Source organism: Coregonus lavaretus, assembly GCF_964263955.1.
Source record: "Coregonus lavaretus genome assembly, chromosome: 16".
Lineage (NCBI taxonomy): Eukaryota > Metazoa > Chordata > Actinopteri > Salmoniformes > Salmonidae > Coregonus > Coregonus lavaretus.
Window position 1 is genome coordinate 37,875,769 of NC_140003.1, and position 18,942 is coordinate 37,894,710.

At 45.3% G+C, this 18,942-nt stretch overlaps 1 protein-coding gene across 1 annotated transcript in view; it reads left to right on the plus strand.

Moving 5' to 3' along the window:
- Window positions 1-18,154, plus strand: part of LOC311143836 (interphotoreceptor matrix proteoglycan 2-like) — a gene marked incomplete at both ends in the record, with an annotated part of 58,512 nt that extends 40,358 nt beyond the window's left edge. Inside the window, 12 exons of the mRNA XM_084179718.1 lie at window positions 3,450-3,685; window positions 6,484-6,542; window positions 7,704-8,399; window positions 8,544-8,831; window positions 8,976-9,725; window positions 9,960-10,190; window positions 10,362-10,581; window positions 11,668-11,878; window positions 14,342-14,530; window positions 15,175-15,376; window positions 17,430-17,509; window positions 18,118-18,154. Coding sequence (XP_084035844.1) covers window positions 3,450-3,685; window positions 6,484-6,542; window positions 7,704-8,399; window positions 8,544-8,831; window positions 8,976-9,725; window positions 9,960-10,190; window positions 10,362-10,581; window positions 11,668-11,878; window positions 14,342-14,530; window positions 15,175-15,376; window positions 17,430-17,509; window positions 18,118-18,154 — 3,199 coding nt within the window. The remainder of the gene's footprint in view (window positions 1-3,449; window positions 3,686-6,483; window positions 6,543-7,703; window positions 8,400-8,543; window positions 8,832-8,975; window positions 9,726-9,959; window positions 10,191-10,361; window positions 10,582-11,667; window positions 11,879-14,341; window positions 14,531-15,174; window positions 15,377-17,429; window positions 17,510-18,117) is intronic.
- Between the last annotated feature and the right edge of the window lie 788 nt (window positions 18,155-18,942).

The following is an 18,942-nucleotide window of genomic DNA, read 5'->3' on the forward strand; positions in this document are numbered from 1 at the left end:
TCCAGAGAAACTGCTTTCTTCTTAGAGACTATGTTTCTAGCTAATCACATTATATACAGTAGATTAATAAACTGATCAATAAAATGATTTATCAATTGAAAGTGAAATTTGCTGATTTTTCCTTGGGTGTATGGGTGGATAGATGTTGATGGTGGAGGGATGGATGGATATACAGTACCAGTCAAAAGTTTGGACACACCTACTCATTCAAGGGTTTTTCTTTATTTTTCCTATTTTTTACATTGTAGAATAATAGTGAAGACATCAAAACTATGAAATAACACATATGGAATCATGTAGTAACCAAAAAAGTGTTAAACAAATGAAAATATATTTTATATTTGAGATTCTTCAAATAGCCACCCTTTGCCTTAATGACAGCTTTGCACACTCTTTCTCTCAACCAGCTTCACCTGGAATGCTTTTCCAACAGTCTTGAAGGAGTTCCCACATATGCTGAGCACTTTTTGGCTGCTTTTCCTTCACTCTGCCATCGACTCATCCCAAACCATCTCAATTGGGTTGAGGTCTGGGAATTGTGGAAGCCAGGTCATCTGATGCAGCACTCCATCACTCTCCTTCTTGGTAAAATAGCCCTTACACAGCCTGGAGGTGTGTTGGGTCATTGTCCTGTTGAAAAACAAATGATACTCCCACTAAGCCCAAACCAGATGGGATGGCGTATCGCTGCAGAATACTGTGGTAGCCATGCTGGTTAAGTGTGCCTTGAATTTTTAATAAATCACAGACAGTGTCACCAGCAAAGCACTCCCAAACCATAATACCTCCTCCTCCATGCTTTACGGTGGGAAATACACATGTGGAGATCATCCGTTCACCCACACCTCGTCTCACAAAGACACGGCGGTTTGAACCCAAAATCTCCAATTTGGACTCCATACCAAAGGACACATTTCCACCGGCCTAATATCCATTGCTCGTGTTTCTTGGCCCAAGCATTTCTCTTTTTGTTATTGGTGTCCTTTAGTAGTGGTTTCTTTGCAGCAATTCGATCATGAAGGCCTGATTCACACAGTCCCCTCTGCAGTTGATGTTGAGATGTGTCTGTTACTTGAACTCTGTGAAGCATTTATTTGGATAGTAACTCTAATGACTTTATCCTCTGCAGCAGAGGTACAGTTGAAGTCGGAAGTTTACATACACCTTAGCAAAATACATTTAAACTCAGTTTTTCACAATTCCTGACATTTAATCCTAGTAAAAATGCACTATCTTAGGTCAGTTAGGATCACCACTTTATTTAAAAAGAATGTGAAATGTCAGAATAGTAGAGAGAGATTTATTTCAGCTTTTATTTATTTCATCACATTCCTAGTGGGTCAGAAGTTTACATACACTCAATTAGTATTTGGTAGCATTGCCTTTAAATTGTTTAACTTGGGTCAAACGTTTCGGGTAGCCTTCCACAAGCTTCCCACAATAAGTTGGGTGAATTTTGGCCCATTCCTCCTGACAGAGCTGGTGTAACTGAGTCAGGTTTGTAGGCCTCCTTGCTCGCACACGCTTTTTCAGTTCTGCCCCCAAATGTTCTATAGGATTGAGGTCATGGCTTTGTGATGGCCACTCCAATACCTTGACTTTGTTGTCCTTAAGCCATTTTGCCACAACTTTGGAAGTATGCTTGGGGTCATTGTCCATTTGGAAGATCCATTTGCGTCCAAGCTTTAACTTCCTGACTGATGTCTTGAGATGTTGCTTCAATATATCCACATAATTTTTATTCCTCATGATGCCATCTATTTTGTGAAGTGCACCAGTCCCTCCTGCAGCAAAGCACCCCCACAGCATGATGCTGCCACCCCCGTGCTTCACGGTTGGGATGGTTGTCTTCGGCTTGCAAGCTATCCCCTTTTTCCTCCAAACATAACAATGGTCATTATGGCCAAACAGTTATATTTTTGTTTCATCAGACCAGAGGACATTTCTCCAAAAAGTACGATCTTTGTCCCCATGTGCAGTTGCAAACCGTAGTCTGGCTTTTTTATGGCGGTTTTGGAGCAGTGGCTTCTTCCTTGCTGAGCGGCATTTCAGGTTATGTTGATATAGGACTCGTTTTACTGTGGATATAGAGACTTTTGTATCTTTTTCCTCCAGCATCTTCACAGGGTCCTTTGCTGTTGTTCTGGGATTGATTTGCACTTTTCACACCAAATACGTTCATCTCTAGGAGACAGAACGTGTCTCCTTCCTGAGCAGTATGATGGCTGCGTGGTCCCATGGTGTTTATACTTGCGTACTATTGTTTGTACAGATGAATGCGGTACCTTCAGGCATTTGGAAATTGCTCCCAAGGATGAACCAGACGTGGAGGTCTACCATTATTTTTTCTGATTTCTTTTGATTTTCCCATGATGTCAAGCAAAGAGGCACTGAGTTTGAAGGTAGGCCTTAAAATACATCCACAGGTACACCTCCAATTGACTCAAATGATGTCAGTTAGCCTATCAGAAGCTTCTAAAGCCATGACATCATTTCCTGGAATTTTCCAAGGTGTTTAAAGGCACAGTCAACTTAGTATATGTGAACTTCTGACCCACTGGAATTGTGATACAGTGAATTATAAGTGAAATAATCTGTCTGTAAGCAATTGTTGGAAAAATTACTTGTGTCATGCACAAAGTAGATGTCCTAACTGACGTGCCAAAACTATAGTTTGTTAACAAGAAATGTTTGGAGTGGTTAAAAAATGAGTTTTAATGACTCCAACCTAAGTGTATGTAAACTTCTGGCTTCAACTGTAACTCTGCATCTTCCATTCCTGTGGCGGTCCTCATGAGAGCCAGTTTCATCATAGCGCTTGATGGTTTTTGCCACTACACTTGAATAAACTTTAAAATGTTCAGTATTGACTGACCTTCATGTCTTAAAGTAATGATGGACTGTTGTTTCTCTTTGCTTATTTGAGCTGTTCTTGCCATAATATGGAATTGGTCTTTTACCAAATAGGGCTATATTCTGGATACCCCCCCTACCTTGTCACAACACAACTGATTGGCTCAAACGCATTAAGAAGGAAATACATTCCACAAATTAACTTTTAAAAAGGCACACCTGTTAATTGAAATGCATTCCAGGTGACTACCTCATGAAGCTGGTTGAGAGAATGCCAAGCGTGTGCAAAGCTGTCATCAAGGCAAAGGGTGGCTATTTGAAGAATGTCAAATATAAAATATATTTTAATTTGTTTAACACTCTTTTGGTTACTACATGATTCCATATGTGTTATTTAATAGTTTAGATGTCTTCACTATTATTCTGCAATGTAAAATAGTAAAAATAAAGAAAAACCCTTGAATGAGTAGGTGTGTCCAAACTTATATTTAATAGATTGCTAGATTGATATATTGATAGATAGATAGATTGATTGATAGCCAGATCAACTGAAATATTAACTGACTGATTTATCTATACATGTATTGCCTGTGCAGGTTGGATGGTGTGGTGGTGGTCTATGCAGTGACGGTGGAGGTGGAAGGGGAGTGGGTGAGCAGTGAGCAATTGGACTACCTGACCCTGCAGTCCAACCTGGTGGAGAACTCCTACAGAGAGGTGGAGGAGAGGCCCACAGTGGTCTACACTATCACTGACTTCAGGAACTACATCACTGAGGCCCTGCAAAATGACAACATCATCAGTGACACAACCCTGGCCCAAGTAGAGAGTGGTAAGACATACAGCACTACCCAACACTACCTTACAATACACTGTCTATACACTAACATACACAGCAAAACCGCTATACACAGTACTCTGGCACTGTAGCCAGACTAACTATGAGTGGTAAAATATACATTATAAACCGGGTGGTTCGAGCCCTGAATGCTGATTCGCTGAAAGCCTTGATATATTTAAGTGATAATGCCAGAGAAGCCGGTGTTTGGAGGATATATTGGCACGGGTGTTGTTAGGCCTGAGACAAAGTCGAGGGCATTATCACTTTTAAAGGGTTACCAACATATTCAAATAATGATTGAAACATTTTTATAAAAAATAATATTTTTATGAATTTATTCATATATTTCATCCTTCCATGAGATATAGTCCCGACACAAATCTAGGGTTACTACCCAAGCCGGCTGGTCGTTCGTTCTATCGGTTCGGTTGCCAGAGATGTGACACAGTCGTTAAGTCTTTTTGTTTTAAATCTATGGACGCGACCCTGTCATTCGTTCTAAATGTTCCGTTGCCATGATGGCTGGCAACATTCTTATCCCTTGCTTGCTAGCTAGCCAACTTCGGCTAACACAGTTATGTCAAACAGTGCAGCCAGAGTAACAGCAAAGTAGCTGCATTTGCGTTGTTTAAGCTGTTTTCTGGTGATTTTTTGGGATACATCCATAACAACGTGCGATTTCGCCTGGCATAGAACATTTGCTCTCTCGCCAGGCCACTGTTCAGCTAACACCATTTTTGTATTTTTGTATTTTATTAGGAGTGGTAAGACATACAGCACTACCCAACACTACTGTACAATACACTGTCTATGTACACTACCATACACAGCAAAACCACTATAATTAGCTTTTGCGAAAGCAGCAGCTACTCTTCCTGGGGTCCACACAAAACATGAAACATGACATAATACAGAACATTAATAGACAAGAACAGCTCAAGGACAGAACTACACAATCACTTCAAACTGAAGCTGTAATGACAGCAAACTAGCTGCATTTCGTGTTTTTCTATTTATTTATTTTTGTATGTATCCATAAAAATGATGCTGATTCATGATTTCGACTGGCTGAGAAAAGCTGCCAGCCTGTCTGTCTCGTCCTGACTCCTGACACGTTCATTACATAGGACAGCTGGAGATCGAATTTTGAAACAATGTTGCAAATGTCGGAGAGACAGATAGCAAGGTTATTACAAATCTCCTTTGTTGAAATCCAAATGCTAGTCTAAATGAAATGGAAGATAATGTATAGATTCTTTTTACAGTGTAGATCTAGTTTATAAATTGCCTGACTGGGCTGACGAGACAGTGGATTGCGCAGTCAGATGGAACAGAGTAAATAGGCATTTTAACCTCATAGATTTAGCCTGTGGTAATTTGTGGAATAGACACCGGCTGAAATGCGGTTTTAACCAATCAGGTATCCAGGATTAGACCCACCCATTGTATAACAGACCGTATACCATGGGTATGACAAAAAACGTACTATTTACTGGTTATTACGTTGGTAACCAGTTTATAATAGCAATAAGGCACCTCTGGCTTATTGCTTAAATATACAACACAATTCCATGGGACCAAACACAATACAATGAAGCCAACGACACCAATTGGATCACTGTATCTGATTGTAAGACACCTAGTTCCACCAGAGCCAGCCCTAACCTACCCTAGTTGTCCCACCTCCACCTATCCTGACACTGGCTCTCTGAGGCCTCATTTCCTTCATTCTACTCAGCAGCACTTTGTCTTACGCAGTGTTTTGTGGTGAAGAGATTTCTGTGGGTAATTTTTGATGAACAAATAACAGACTAATCATTTATAGGGACTGTGTAGCCCTTACCTCTCTCTCTCTCTCTACTTCATCTATGACCTTTGCACACACACACACACACACACACACACACACACACACACACACACACACACACACACACACACACACACACACACACACACACACACACACACACACACACACACATAGTCAGTAAGTAGGTTAGCTCTAACTCCTGGCAGGGTTTTTTCTTCCAGCGAATGGAACACGTTCTATGGTAATGATGATTATACCATCTCCCTGGTCTATGGGAATTCTCCCTGACAGTGTTGTAAAAGAGTTGGTGTCATTAGTTTACTGTGTTTCCCTGTAGATGGATGCCATCTGACGGCCTGATTCATTATGTGCCGAGACATCTGATATGAGGGGTAAATACTGTCAGATGCCTGCCTGCCACGGTGTGTGGTGACTTACAGGCACTGCTTGGTTCCAGGCTCCAGCCACAGGCTCCAGGCCTGATGGTAATGCAGTAATGATCTTGGCCCATAGTGGCAGGTATAGGGTCCAGATCTGTAGCGTGATTAGTAGGGCTCCCCTTATGTAAACACACAGTCGGCACCATCGCTCTCAGGACTGGGGAGAGGGAGAATGGATTCTATAGAAAAGATGGAGAGTGAATAAACGTTGTTCCTCCTGTACATTATGAGAGAAAGTTTGACTTATTATGCAATTAAGTTTGGCTTCCAACTGCAAACTTTGTTGGGTGCATTGAATCAAGTGTGGGAAAGGAAAGGGGATATGTACTCAGTTACACAACTGAATGCATTCAACTGAAATGTGTCTTCCGCATTTAACCCAACCCCGCTAAATCAGTGGACGTCATCGGTTACTGGCCCAACGCTCCACTAGGCTACCTGCCACCCCTATGGGGAAGAACATGTTGTTGTTGATTGTTGTTTTAGGCCTCCCTATGACTCACAGTATTGACTCTGTGTCCTCTTTGGTTCCACAGTGTCCATTGTTCCTGAGTCCTTCGAGCCCACGGCTGGAATTACCAAGGATGACAGCGTGGTAAGTCAGAGGTCATCTCCATGACAACAACCCTAGACCTCTCCTGTTGGTCCAGATGTTATTTCTGGGAAACAGTGAGAGGCACAGTCCTATATGGCTGTGATGATGTATGCTGAGCATTCAGCTTTAGAAATATCAAAACAAATCCACATAGGAGTGCTTGTCAGCATGGAGTATATTAGAATGTTGTGTTTGAGGTAGTGTCTTGCTGAGACTGCTGCTAAGTGGTGTTAACCAGGACTCTCCTGTTCAGTGCTGAGACTGCTACTATGTGGTGTTAACCAGGACTCTCCTGTCCAGTGCTGAGACTGCTGCTATGTGGTGTTAACCAGGATTCTCCTGTTCAGTGCTGAGACTGCTGCTATGTGGTGGGACCAGGCTCTGTCGCAGCCGGCCGCGACCGGGAGACTCATGGGCGGCGCACAATTGGCCCAGCGTCGTCCAGGGTAGGGGAGGGAATGGCCGGCAGGGATGTAGCTCAGTTGATAGAGCATGGCGTTTGCAACGCCAGGGTTGTGGGTTCGATTCCCACGGGGGGCCAGTATATATATAAAAAAAAAAAATGTATTCACTAACTGTAAGTCGCTCTGGATAAGAGCGTCTGCTAAATGACTTAAATGTAAATGTGGTGTTAACCAGGACTCTCCTGTCCAGCGCTGAGACTGCTGCTCGGTGGAAGTAAAGGATGAGGGGGAAGGCTTTGAAGATTAGCTTGGCTCTTGATATAATAATCCACTACCATTCTGGGATGAGAGAGAGCGAGAGAGAGAGCGAGAGAGAGAGAGAGAGAGAGACTCAAACAGTTTGTGAATGCAGGACCCTATGATCTTTCTTGATTCTGCCAGACAGAAGCCATTAAAGTTTTATCAGGCAGTATTATGCCTTGGAGTAGCTGTCACACCATGTAGGTAGACTAAACTTAATGACAATACGCAGAGCATGTGTATGTCAGTAAATCATTTTTGTCAGTCATTAAGGCATGGAAACCTATAATTCCCTGGCCTTGCAATTTTGAAGACTACTGATTATAATAGTATGGAGTTCAGGGTTGGGGTCAATTCCATGTCCTGAAATGACTGAAATGGAATGGAACCCCAACCTGATTGTGTAACAGTTTAGGTTCCAATGTGTTTCTCCTCTAATGTTTCTGTTGTCCAGCAGGAAATATTGGCTGCTGAGATGCCCCTAGATGCCCCTGAGGTTAAAGCTGAGGATGTGGCGACGGGAGAGAATGATGTTATCATTCTGGAGGAGAGTGTGACCCTCCCCCCTGAGCCTGAGGTGACCATCGATGACACGGGCATGGAGGAGGAGGGTCTGCTGTTGGGGAACACTGTGGCTACAGAGAGCCCTCCCCTGGAGCACCTCCCTGCAGACCCTACCTCCCCCGAGCAGCCAGAGGGCACTACGCTCCCCGAGCCACCTCTGGAGATAGAGGCCTCTGGGTCAGGTGTTGACGGACTCGAGGTCCTGTCCTTCCAGCCCGAGGAAGAGGAGGCTGTAGAAGAAGAGCCAGCTCCAGCTGCAGATGAGGAACTTACCGTAGATGAAGAGGTAATTCTGGAAGAGGTGATTATAGAGGAAGAGATCCTAACAGAGGAAGCAGAAGCGGAGGTCCCTGAGGAAGAGGAAGCAGTGGAGGTCCCTGAGGAAGAGGAAGCAGTGGAGATCCCTGAGGAAGAGGAAGCAGCGGAGGTCCCTGAGGAAGAGGAAGCAGTGGTGGTCCCTGAGGAAGAGGAGGTAGAGGAGGAAGCAGAAGCGGAGGTCCCTGAGAAAGAGAAGGTAGAGGAGGAAGCAGTGGAGGTCCCTGAGGAAGAGGAAGCAGCGGAGGTCCCGGAGGAAGAGGAAGCAGTGGAGGTCCCTGAGGAAGAGGAGGTAGAGGAGGAAGCAGAAGCGGAGGTCCCTGAGAAAGAGAAGGTAGAGGAGGAAGCAGTGGAGGTCCCTGAGGAAGAGGAAGCAGCGGAGGTCCCGGAGGAAGAGGAAGCAGTGGAGGTCCCTGAGGAAGAGGAGGTAGAGGAAGAAGCAGAAGCGGAGGTCCCTGAGAAAGAGAAGGTAGAGGAGGAAGCAGTGGAGGTCCCTGAGGATGAGGAGGTAGAGGAGATCCCTGAGGAAGAGGAAGCAGCGGAGGTCCCTGAGGAAGAGGAAGCAGTGGTGGTCCCTGAGGAAGAGGAGGTAGAGGAGGAAGCAGAAGCGGAGGTCCCTGAGAAAGAGAAGGTAGAGGAGGAAGCAGTGGAGGTCCCTGAGGAAGAGGAAGCAGCGGAGGTCCCTGAGGAAGAGGAAGCAGTGGAGGTCCCTGAGGAAGAGGAGGTAGAGGAGGAAGCAGAAGCGGAGGTCCCTGAGAAAGAGAAGGTAGAGGAGGAAGCAGTGGAGGTCCCTGAGGAAGAGGAAGCAGCGGAGGTCCCTGAGGAAGAGGAAGCAGTGGAGGTCCCTGAGGAAGAGGAGGTAGAGGAGGAAGCAGAAGCGGAGGTCCCTGAGAAAGAGAAGGTAGAGGAGGAAGCAGTGGAGGTCCCTGAGGAAGAGGAGGTAGAGGAGGAAGCAGTGGAGGTCCCTGATACAGCAGAGGTTCTAGAAGAAGAAGCTGAACCCTCAGAAAACCTTGAGTACTCCATCATAGAGACAGAGACCATAGAAGAGTTGGAGGAAGAGGCCCCTGCCTTCGTCCCTGTGGAAACAACGGAAGCTCCCGAGCCAGTGGAGAACCTTAATGTCCCCGAGAATCCCCCTGCCATCGAGACTGTACCCCCAGATGAGCCTGAAGAAGAAGCTAACGAGGTGTTTGCTTATCCAGAAATACCAGAATATGGAGAGGAAGTTAAGAGCGTAGAGGAGGGACCAATCATCGAGCAGCCAGTAACTGGAGAGGATGCCTTGGAGGTGGCAGAAGAAGAAGTGGTGATGGAACCTCCGGACATTACTGAGATCTCGGAGGAGGATCTGGTAGAAGATGAGATGTTATTGGTTGACGAGGCTGTTCCAGAGGCCGCTCATCCCACCCCTCTCTCTGCAGAGAAGGAGTCGCCCTTCACCCGAGTCTCTGATGCCATAGTAGTGGAGGAGGCTACAGAGGCCACGGCCCTGGACACAGCCCCAGAACCAGAGGCAAAATCAGGGAACCAGGGGGTCACCCCAGCTCTCAGACCCGCAAAGTACTACCCTGGCCCAGACATTTCCATCACTCTGGAGGTAATAAAAGATGACGGAGAGATGATGGTTGTAATGTATGTTAGTCAGGGCCCTGAGTTTTTCCTGTCTGAGTGACCATGTGACCTGACTAGGATAAACTCCCCATGTTATAGTACTTTACTCAGTCTATTCATCTGTTTGCACAGATATTTCCTTGTTGTATCATGAATGTTACCAAATGTTGTTCCACACTGACCAATTGCACCATGAATTGTTTAATATCTGTTAAACCAGCTGCAGACGATAGACCCTGTGACAGACTATGACCAAACAGAGGAGGGGAGCAGCGGGCACCCCTCTGGAGGGGTACATGGTATGGACCACAGCGTTGCCATGCCAATCAACCCTGGGCGGGCGCTGATGGTGTTCTTCAGTCTGAGGGTCACCAACATGAAGTTCTCAGATGACCTCTTCAATAAGAGCTCCCCGGAATACAAGGCCCTGGAACAAAGGTTCATAGAGCTGGTGAGCTGTTACGTTTTAGCATTTATTCCCCCCTTTCCCCCTGTAGACTTAATTTGAAAATACATGTTTCACTTGAAGTGTTGTGCTGTATGTAGAGGGTGCTCACTCTCTGTATATCACTCTCTCTCTCTCTCTCTCTTTCTCTCTCCCTCACACTCTGCCCCCCTCTAGCTGGTCCCCTACCTCCAGTCCAACCTTAGTAACTTCCAGAACCTGGAGATCCTGAACTTCCGGAAAGGGAGTATCGTGGTCAACAGCCGAATGAAGTTCGGGAAGCCGGTGCCTCGCGGCGTCAACACTGCAGTCTACCTGATCCTGGAAGACTTCGCTAACACAGCCTACCAGACCATGAACTTGGCCATCGACAAGTACTCACTGGACGTAGAGTCAGGTAAGTTTGACAACTACCACATATTTCACCGGAGACACAAGGGAGGGCTCCTAATTATCCCAAATGATTCCTAGGCACTCCTCCTTTAGGTTTTGGGGAGTTCAAATGCATTAAAATGTACATAGCCACATGAATTGTCAGTTTAAAGCATGGCACAACGGATCCATTTTGTCATGAAAGCGCTCTCCAGGGAGGTTCTGTTCTAGACAGAAGACAAAGAGACAGAGTCACTTTTCAAAGGCAGAGACTGAGGGTATCTGTGTGTGTGTGTGTCTGTCTGTGTGTGTGTGTGTGTAGGCAAGGTGTTAAATGTCTCAGGGCGTTGTCATGCGTTCCTTCCATTACTCAATGTCTTGGTCACACTGATTGTGTAACTACAGCAAGATAATCCATATCACACTTTGGAGTAGCAAACCGTGAGAAAACATCCACTTCCTTTTCCCTCCCATGGGACATTTGTATTTTCTTTGGTGATACTTGTTATTGGCTTTATGAAGTGAAGTTATATTAAGTTACACAGTATATTACATTATTAAGTTAAGTTTATTAAGGTATTGAACATATGACACATGCATCAATATACAGTCCTGCAATATGTTTGTATGTGTGTAATCTCTTCCTCTCTCCTAGAGGCTCAGAGACTAGCGTGACTGTATGTGACAGTGTTTGTTTGTGTGTGTGACAGTATGGGGATCATATGAGGCCTTAGATAATATCAGACTGATGACTCACTCGCCCCTCTGTTCATGTCTCATCATGACAGATGAGCCGTCATAATCTGTCTGAGCCAATCACAACAAAAATAGCTAAGCCTTATTATGATTATATCCCAACATTACATTTCTAGGATTCTATTCTATTCTTATTAATAACCTTTTACATCTACTAATTGTAATATCCCCCTCTTCTAATGCAAGGAGAAACTATGCAGGATATACTGTACGCTATGACTCAGGACTAAACTTACCATAAATATCCAGAGCAATTCAAAACAATGTATTTGAATTGGAACTGGTGAACTGGACAATGTGCACTTATCAGGAGTTGACTGTATCTGCCCTAACACTTCCTGTGTGTTGTTGCCAGGTGACCAGGCGAACCAGTGTAAGTTCCAGGCATGTAACGAGTTTGCCCAGTGTTCTGTGAACCGCTGGTCTGGCGAGGCGGAATGTGTGTGTAATGCTGGATACTTCAGCGTGGACGGACTGCCCTGTCAGAGCATCTGTGACCTGCAGACAGACTTCTGTTTGAACGACGGGAAGTGTGACATCATACCTGGACAAGGGGCCATCTGCAGGTCGGTGTGTGTGTGTGTGTGTGTGTGGGGGGGGGGGGGGAGTATTGATCGCCTCCAGAGTGAGTGTGTGTGTGTGTGTGTGTGTGTGGGGGGGGGGGGGGGGGGGGGGGGGGGAGTATTGATCGCCTCCAGAGTGAGTGTGTGTGTGTGTGTATATATACAGTGAGGGAAAAAAGTATTTGATCCCCTGCTGATTTTGTACGTTTGCCCACTGACAAAGACATGATCAGTCTATAATTTTAATGGTAGGTTTATTTTAACAGTGAGAGACAGAATAACAACACAAAAATCCAGGAAAACGCATGTCAAAAATGTTATAAATCAATTTGCATTTTAATGAGGGAAATAAGTATTTGACCCCTCTGCAAAACATGACTTAGTACTTGGTGGCAAAACCCTTGTTGGCAATCACAGAGGTCAGACGTTTCTTGTTGTTGGTCACCAGGTTTGCACACATCTCAGGAGGGATTTTGTCCCACTCCTCTTTGCAGATCTTCTCCAAGTCATTAAGGTTTCGAGGCTGACGCTTGGCAACTCAAACCTTCAGCTCCCTCCACATATTTTCGATGGGATTAAGGTCTGGATACTGGCTAGGCCACTCCAAGACCTTAATATGCCTCTTCTTGAGCCACTCCTATGTTGCCTTGGCCGTGTGTTTTGGGTCATTGTCATGCTGGAATACCCATCCACGACCCATTTTCAATGCCCTGGCTGTGGGAAGGAGGTTCTCACCCAAGATTTGACGGTACATGGCCCCGTCCATCGTCCCTTTGATGCGGTGAAGTTGTCCTGTCCCCTTAGCAGAAAAACACCCCCAAAGCATAATGTTTCCACCTCCATGTTTGACGGTGGGGATGGTGTTCTTGGGGTCATAGGCAGCATTCCTCCTCCTCTAAACACGGCGAGTTGAGTTGATGCCAAAGAGCTCAATTTTGGTCTCATCTGACCACAACACTTTCACCCAGTTCTCCTCTGAATCATTCAGATGTTCGTTGGCAAACTTCAGACGGGCCTGTATATGTGCTTTCTTGAGCAGGGGGACCTTGCGGGCGCTGCAGGATTTCAGTCCTTCACGGCGTACTGTGTTACCAATTGTTTTATTGGTGACTATGGTCCCAGCTGCCTTGAGATCATTGACAAGATCCTCCCGTGTAGTTCTGGGCTGATTCCTCACCGTTCTCATGATCATTGCAACTCCACGAGGTGAGATCTTGCATGGAGCCCCAGGCCGAGGGAGATTTACAGTTATTTTGTGTTTCCTCCATTTGCGAATAATCGCACCAACTGTTGTCACCTTCTCACCAAGCTGCTTGGCGATGGTCTTGTAGACCATTCCAGCCTTGTGTAGGTCTATAATCTTGTCCCTGACATCCTTGGAGAGCTCTTTGGTCTTGGCCATGATGGAGAGTTTGGAATCTGATTGATTGATTGCTTCTGTGGACAGGTGTCTTTATACAGGTAACAAGCTGAGATTAGGAGCACTCCCTTTAAGTGTGTGCTCCTAATCTCAACTCGTTACCTGTATAAAAGACACCTGGGAGCCAGAAATCTTTCTGATTGAGAGGGTTCAAATACTTATTTCCCTCATTAAAATATAAATCAATTTATAACATTTTAGACGTGTTTTTCTGGATTTCTTTGTTGTTATTCTGTCTCTCACTGTTCAAATAAACCTACCATTAAAATTATAGACTGATCATTTCTTTGTCAGTGGGCAAACATACAAAATCAGCAGGGGATCAAATACTTTTTTCCCTCACTGTATGTGTTATTGTGTTGCTCTAACAGATCATTCTTACTATTCTAGCTGTCATTTAGTTGGGTTTTGGGAGTGTTCTAGGTGTGTGTGTGTGTGTGTTTAGTTGAGTACTGGGAGTGTTCTAGGTGTGTGTGTGTGTGTGTGTGTGTTTAGTTGAGTATTGGGAGTGTTCTAGGTGTGTGTGTGTGTGTTTAGTTGAGTATTGGGAGTGTTCTAGGTGTGTGTGTGTTTAGTTGAGTATTGGGAGTGTTCTAGGTGTGTGTGTGTTTAGTTGAGTATTGGGAGTGTTCTAGGTGTGTTTGTGTGTTTAGTTGAGTATTGGGAGTGTTCTAGGTGTGTGTGTGTGTGTTTAGTTGAGTATTGGGAGTGTTCTAGGTGTGTGTGTGTGTTTAGTTGAGTATTGGGAGTGTTCTAGGTGTGTGTGTGTGTGTGTGTGTGTGTGTGTGTGTGTGTGTGTTTACTTGAGTATTGGGAGTGTTGTGTGTGTGTGTTTAGTTGAGTATTGGGAGTGTTCTAGGTGTGTGTGTGTGTGTGTTTAGTTGAGTATTGGAGTGTTCTAGGTGTGTGTGTGTGTGTGTTTAGTTGATTATTGGGAGTGTTCTAGGTGTGTGTGTGTGTGTGTGTGTGTGTGTTTAGTTGAGTATTGGGAGTGTTCTAGGTGTGTGTGTGTAAGTGGCACTGACTGTTCTTCTTTGTGGTTCTAGATGTCGTGTAGGGGAGAACTGGTGGTACCGTGGAGAACACTGTGAGGAGTACGTGTCAGAACCGCTGGTGGTCGGAATAGCGATTGCCTCCGTAGCAGGTTTCCTATTGGTGGCTTCCGGTGTGATCTTTTTCCTGGCAAGGACACTACGGGATCAGTATGATAAGGATGAGACAGAGGACCCCATACGGTGAGAGTCAACACACACCACTCCTGCTTTGACATAGCCTCGCAATGGGATGGTACATTTTCTCACCTGTTGGATAGGGACTGCAATCCAGTCATACTAGTACTAAGAGGTGTGTTTGTGTACAGTACATGTGTGTACAGAGTACGTGTGTGTGGAGGTCCTGTGTGGCTCAGTTGGTAAAGCATGGCGCTTCCAATGCCTGGGTTGTGGGTTCGATTCCCATGGGGGACCAGTACAAAAAAATTACGAAATTGTATGCAGTCACTGTTGTAAGTCACTCTGGATAATGACAAAAAAAGAAAAACAATGTGTGTTAGTAGCTGAACAAAGTGTAGGTGTCTCTAATCCTGTCAGGAACAGCCATAGCCTCTACATTACACTACAGTACAATATAGCGGCTTTAGAGGAGTTATGTTAGTAGTAAATACCACTACAGATTGAACCTGTCTGAATATTTACTGTAAGAGGATATCCAATATTCAAGCCTGGGTCAGACATGATTATATCAGAAGACTTGTCTGTCTCCTGCTCCTTTTAGTAGACTAAGCTTAGCTCTCTCTCTGTCTCTCTCTCTCTGTCGCTCTCTCTGTCGCTCTCTCTGTCTCTCTCTCTGTCTCTCTCTCTGTGGCTGTCTGGCCCCCCAGGCGAGGGGAGAGTATCCCGTCTCTAGAGAGGGCCACTAAGTACAACCCCATGTATGAGAGTGAGGCTACGATGGGCTACAGCCACTACTACCGCCGCTACCCAGAGGCCCCGGTCTACAGCAGCACCAGTGCAGAGGCCTCCACAGACTTCAGCAGCGAGGAGATACGCCACATCTACGAGAACAGCGAACTGACCAAGGAGGTGTGTCTATGTCTGTCTGTGTGTGTGTCTGTGTGTGTGTCTGTGTGTGTGTCTGTGTGAGTGTCTGTTTGTGTGTCTGTGTGTGTGTGTGTGTGTGTGTGTGTCTGTGTCTGTGTGTGTCTGTGTGTGTCTGTGTGTCTGTGTGTCTGTGTGTGTCTGTGTCTGTGTGTGTGTCTGTGTGTGTGTCTGTGTGTGTGTGTGTCTGTGTGTGTGTGTCTGTGTTTCTGTGTGTGTCTGTGTGTGTGTAGGCTGGTGGGGTGGAGGGAAGGTGAAAGCCAAAGTTTGGGATCCCGTCCCATACTTATCTCATGTACAGTGGGGAAAAAAAGTATTTAGTCAGCCACCAATTGTGCAAGTTCTCCCACTTAAAAAGATGAGAGAGGCCTGTAATTTTCATCATAGGTACACGTCAACTATGACAGACAAATTGAGAAAAAAAAATCTGAAAATCACATTGTAGGATTTTTTATGAATTTATTTGCAAATTATGGTAGAAAATAAGTATTTGGTCACCTACAAACAAGCAAGATTTCTGGCTCTCACAGACCTGTAACTTCTTCTTTAAGAGGCTCCTCTGTCCTCCACTCGTTACCTGTATTAATGGCACCTGTTTGAACTTGTTATCAGTCTAAAAGACACCTGTCCACAACCTCAAACAGTCACACTCCAAACTCCACTATGGCCAAGACCAAAGAGCTGTCAAAGGACACCAGAAACAAAATTGTAGACCTGCACCAGGCTGGGAAGACTGAATCTGCAATAGGTAAGCAGCTTGGTTTGAAGAAATCAACTGTGGGAGCAATTATTAGGAAATGGAAGACATACAAGACCACTGATAATCTCCCTCGATCTGGGGCTCCACGCAAGATCTCACCCCGTGGGGTCAAAATGATCACAAGAACGGTGAGCAAAAATCCCAGAACCACACGGGGGGACCTAGTGAATGACCTGCAGAGAGCTGGGACCAAAGTAACAAAGCCTACCATCAGTAACACACTACGCCGCCAGGGACTCAAATCCTGCAGTGTCCCCCTGCTTAAGCCAGTACATGTCCCCCTGCTTAAGCCAGTACATGTCCAGGCCCGTCTGAAGTTTGCTAGAGTGCATTTGGATGATCCAGAAGAGGATTGGGAGAATGTCATATGGTCAGATGAAACCAAAATATATATTTTTGGTAAAAACTCAACTCGTCGTGTTTGGAGGACAAAGAATGCTGAGTTGCATCCAAAGAACACCATACCTACTGTGAAGCATGGGGGTGGAAACATCATGCTTTGGGGCTGTTTTTCTGCAAAGGGACCAGGACGACTGATCCGTGTAAAGGAAAGAATGAATGGGGCTATGTATCGTGAGATTCTGAGTGAAAACCTCCTTCCATCAGCAAGGGCATTGAAGATGAAACGTGGCTGGGTCTTTCAGCATGACAATGATCCCAAACACACCGCCCGGGCAAAGAAGGAGTGGCTTCGTAAGAAGCATTTCAAGGTCCTGGAGTGGCCTAGCCAGTCTCCAGATCTCAACCCCATAGAAAATCTTTGGAGGGAGTTGAAAGTCTGTGTTGCCCAGCGACAGCCCCAAAACATCACTGCTCTAGAGGAGATCTGCATGGAGGAATGGGCCAAAATACCAGCAACAGTGTGTGAAAACCTTGTGAAGACTTACAGAAAACGTTTGACCTGTGTCATTGCCAACAAAGGGTATATAACAAAGTATTGAGAAACTTTTGTTATTGACCAAATACTTATTTTCCACCATAATTTGCAAATAAATTCATTAATAATCCTACAATGTGATTTTCTGGATATTTTTTCCTCATTTTGTCTGTCATAGTTGACGTGTACCTATGATGAAAATTACAGGCCTCTCTCATCTTTTTATGTGGGAGAACTTGCACAATTGGTGGCTGACTAAATACTTTTTTCCCCCACTGTATATCATTGCCTTCCTTAATCTAATCTGTACAATCTGGATATAGACCAACCGATTGGACACAACGTCTGTCTGTCATGTAACATTTCTCACCCTGTTAACCCCACCCACTCTTCTTCCACAGGAAATCCAGGACAGGATACGCATCATAGAGCTCTACGCGAAGGACCGGCAGTTTGCAGACTTTGTGCGTCAGCATCAAACGTGAGTGTGGCTCAATTCATTCTGTCTGCTTTAACTTGAGATCTTGGAGATATTTTACTCCCAGAAACATCTAACGAGCTACAGTATGTCTGTCCCAGAGAGACAGGCCACATTAGTGGAGACAGACAGTCACTCTGTTTGGTGTCACTTTGACTGGCAGCGTATGTCTGTGTGAGAGAAAATAAGTGTGTGAGGTGTTGGCTTGCATGAGTTGGCATTGCGTGGTGATTTTGCAGTCATATTAGTGTTAGTGTGATCATGGGCGACTGTGTGTCTAGTCTGTGTGTGAGGTACTGTATTTAGTTGCTTGGAAAGCATGGCACTCACAGTTAGAGTGTCTGCTGCCCAGTACCCACACTGCCCAGTCTAATCAGTGTGTGTGTGTGTGTGTATGTGAATGTGTGTGTCTTCCACAGTGCCCTGGATACACGCAGCGAGAGCGCCCTTGATACATGCAGAGAGATCGCCCATGATACATGCAGAGAGATCGCCCTTGATACATGCAGAGAGATCGCCCTTGATACATGCAGAGAGATCGCCCTTGATACATGCAGAGAGATCGCCCTTGATACATGCAGAGAGATCGCCCTTGATACATGCAGAGAGAGCACCCTTGATACACGCAGAGAGAGCGTGTCCACATAGACCTGTATGAGACTCTCAGCTGTATGCTGCGAAAAACAAGGTACCCTATCCTTAACTTGTAAGCACCGGAGGGTCTTTGCTCTTGTCCTGCCCTGCTCTTCCTCCTTTGTCAGTGCCTTCTCTCGATTGGGTGAGCTCTGCTGGAATGAGTGTGGTGGCTGTGGGCAGATCCTCTGCTCATTGGATGTCTTCCTTTCGGAGAAGACCCGCCTCCCTCCATTTAGAATCATATTTGTTACCTGAAATGATGACATACAAAATGCAATGCTCTCCAGGATACCTGTTCTTTAGGTAGCACATAAGACATAATAGAGTATTACCTTTGCATTTAACGTCATATCTCAGCCCGTGGTTGTTGAGGGAAGAACATAACACTCTGAACATGTAAATATTGATCCATTGTAATGCAGTGATTGTCACTGCATCTGCTAATGTTGTATGGACTGTTATGGTTAAAGTACATATTATGTATGAACTAGAGCCAGTTCTCAAAGGGATGGTTTATACCAGGGGTGCACAACTCAGGCCCTCAGGTAACTCAGACCCTCAGGCAACTCAGGCCTTCAGGTAACTCAGGCCTTCAGGTAACTCAGGCTCTTTTGGCAAATCTCACATCTCAGCCCTACAGTGAGGGAAAAAAGTATTTGATCCCCTGCTGATTTTGTACGTTTGCCCACTGACAAAGACATGCTCAGTAAAAACATGACTTAGTACTTGGTGGCAAAACGCTTGTTGGCAATCACAGAGGTCAGACGTTTCTTGTAGTTGGCCACCAGGTTTGCACACAT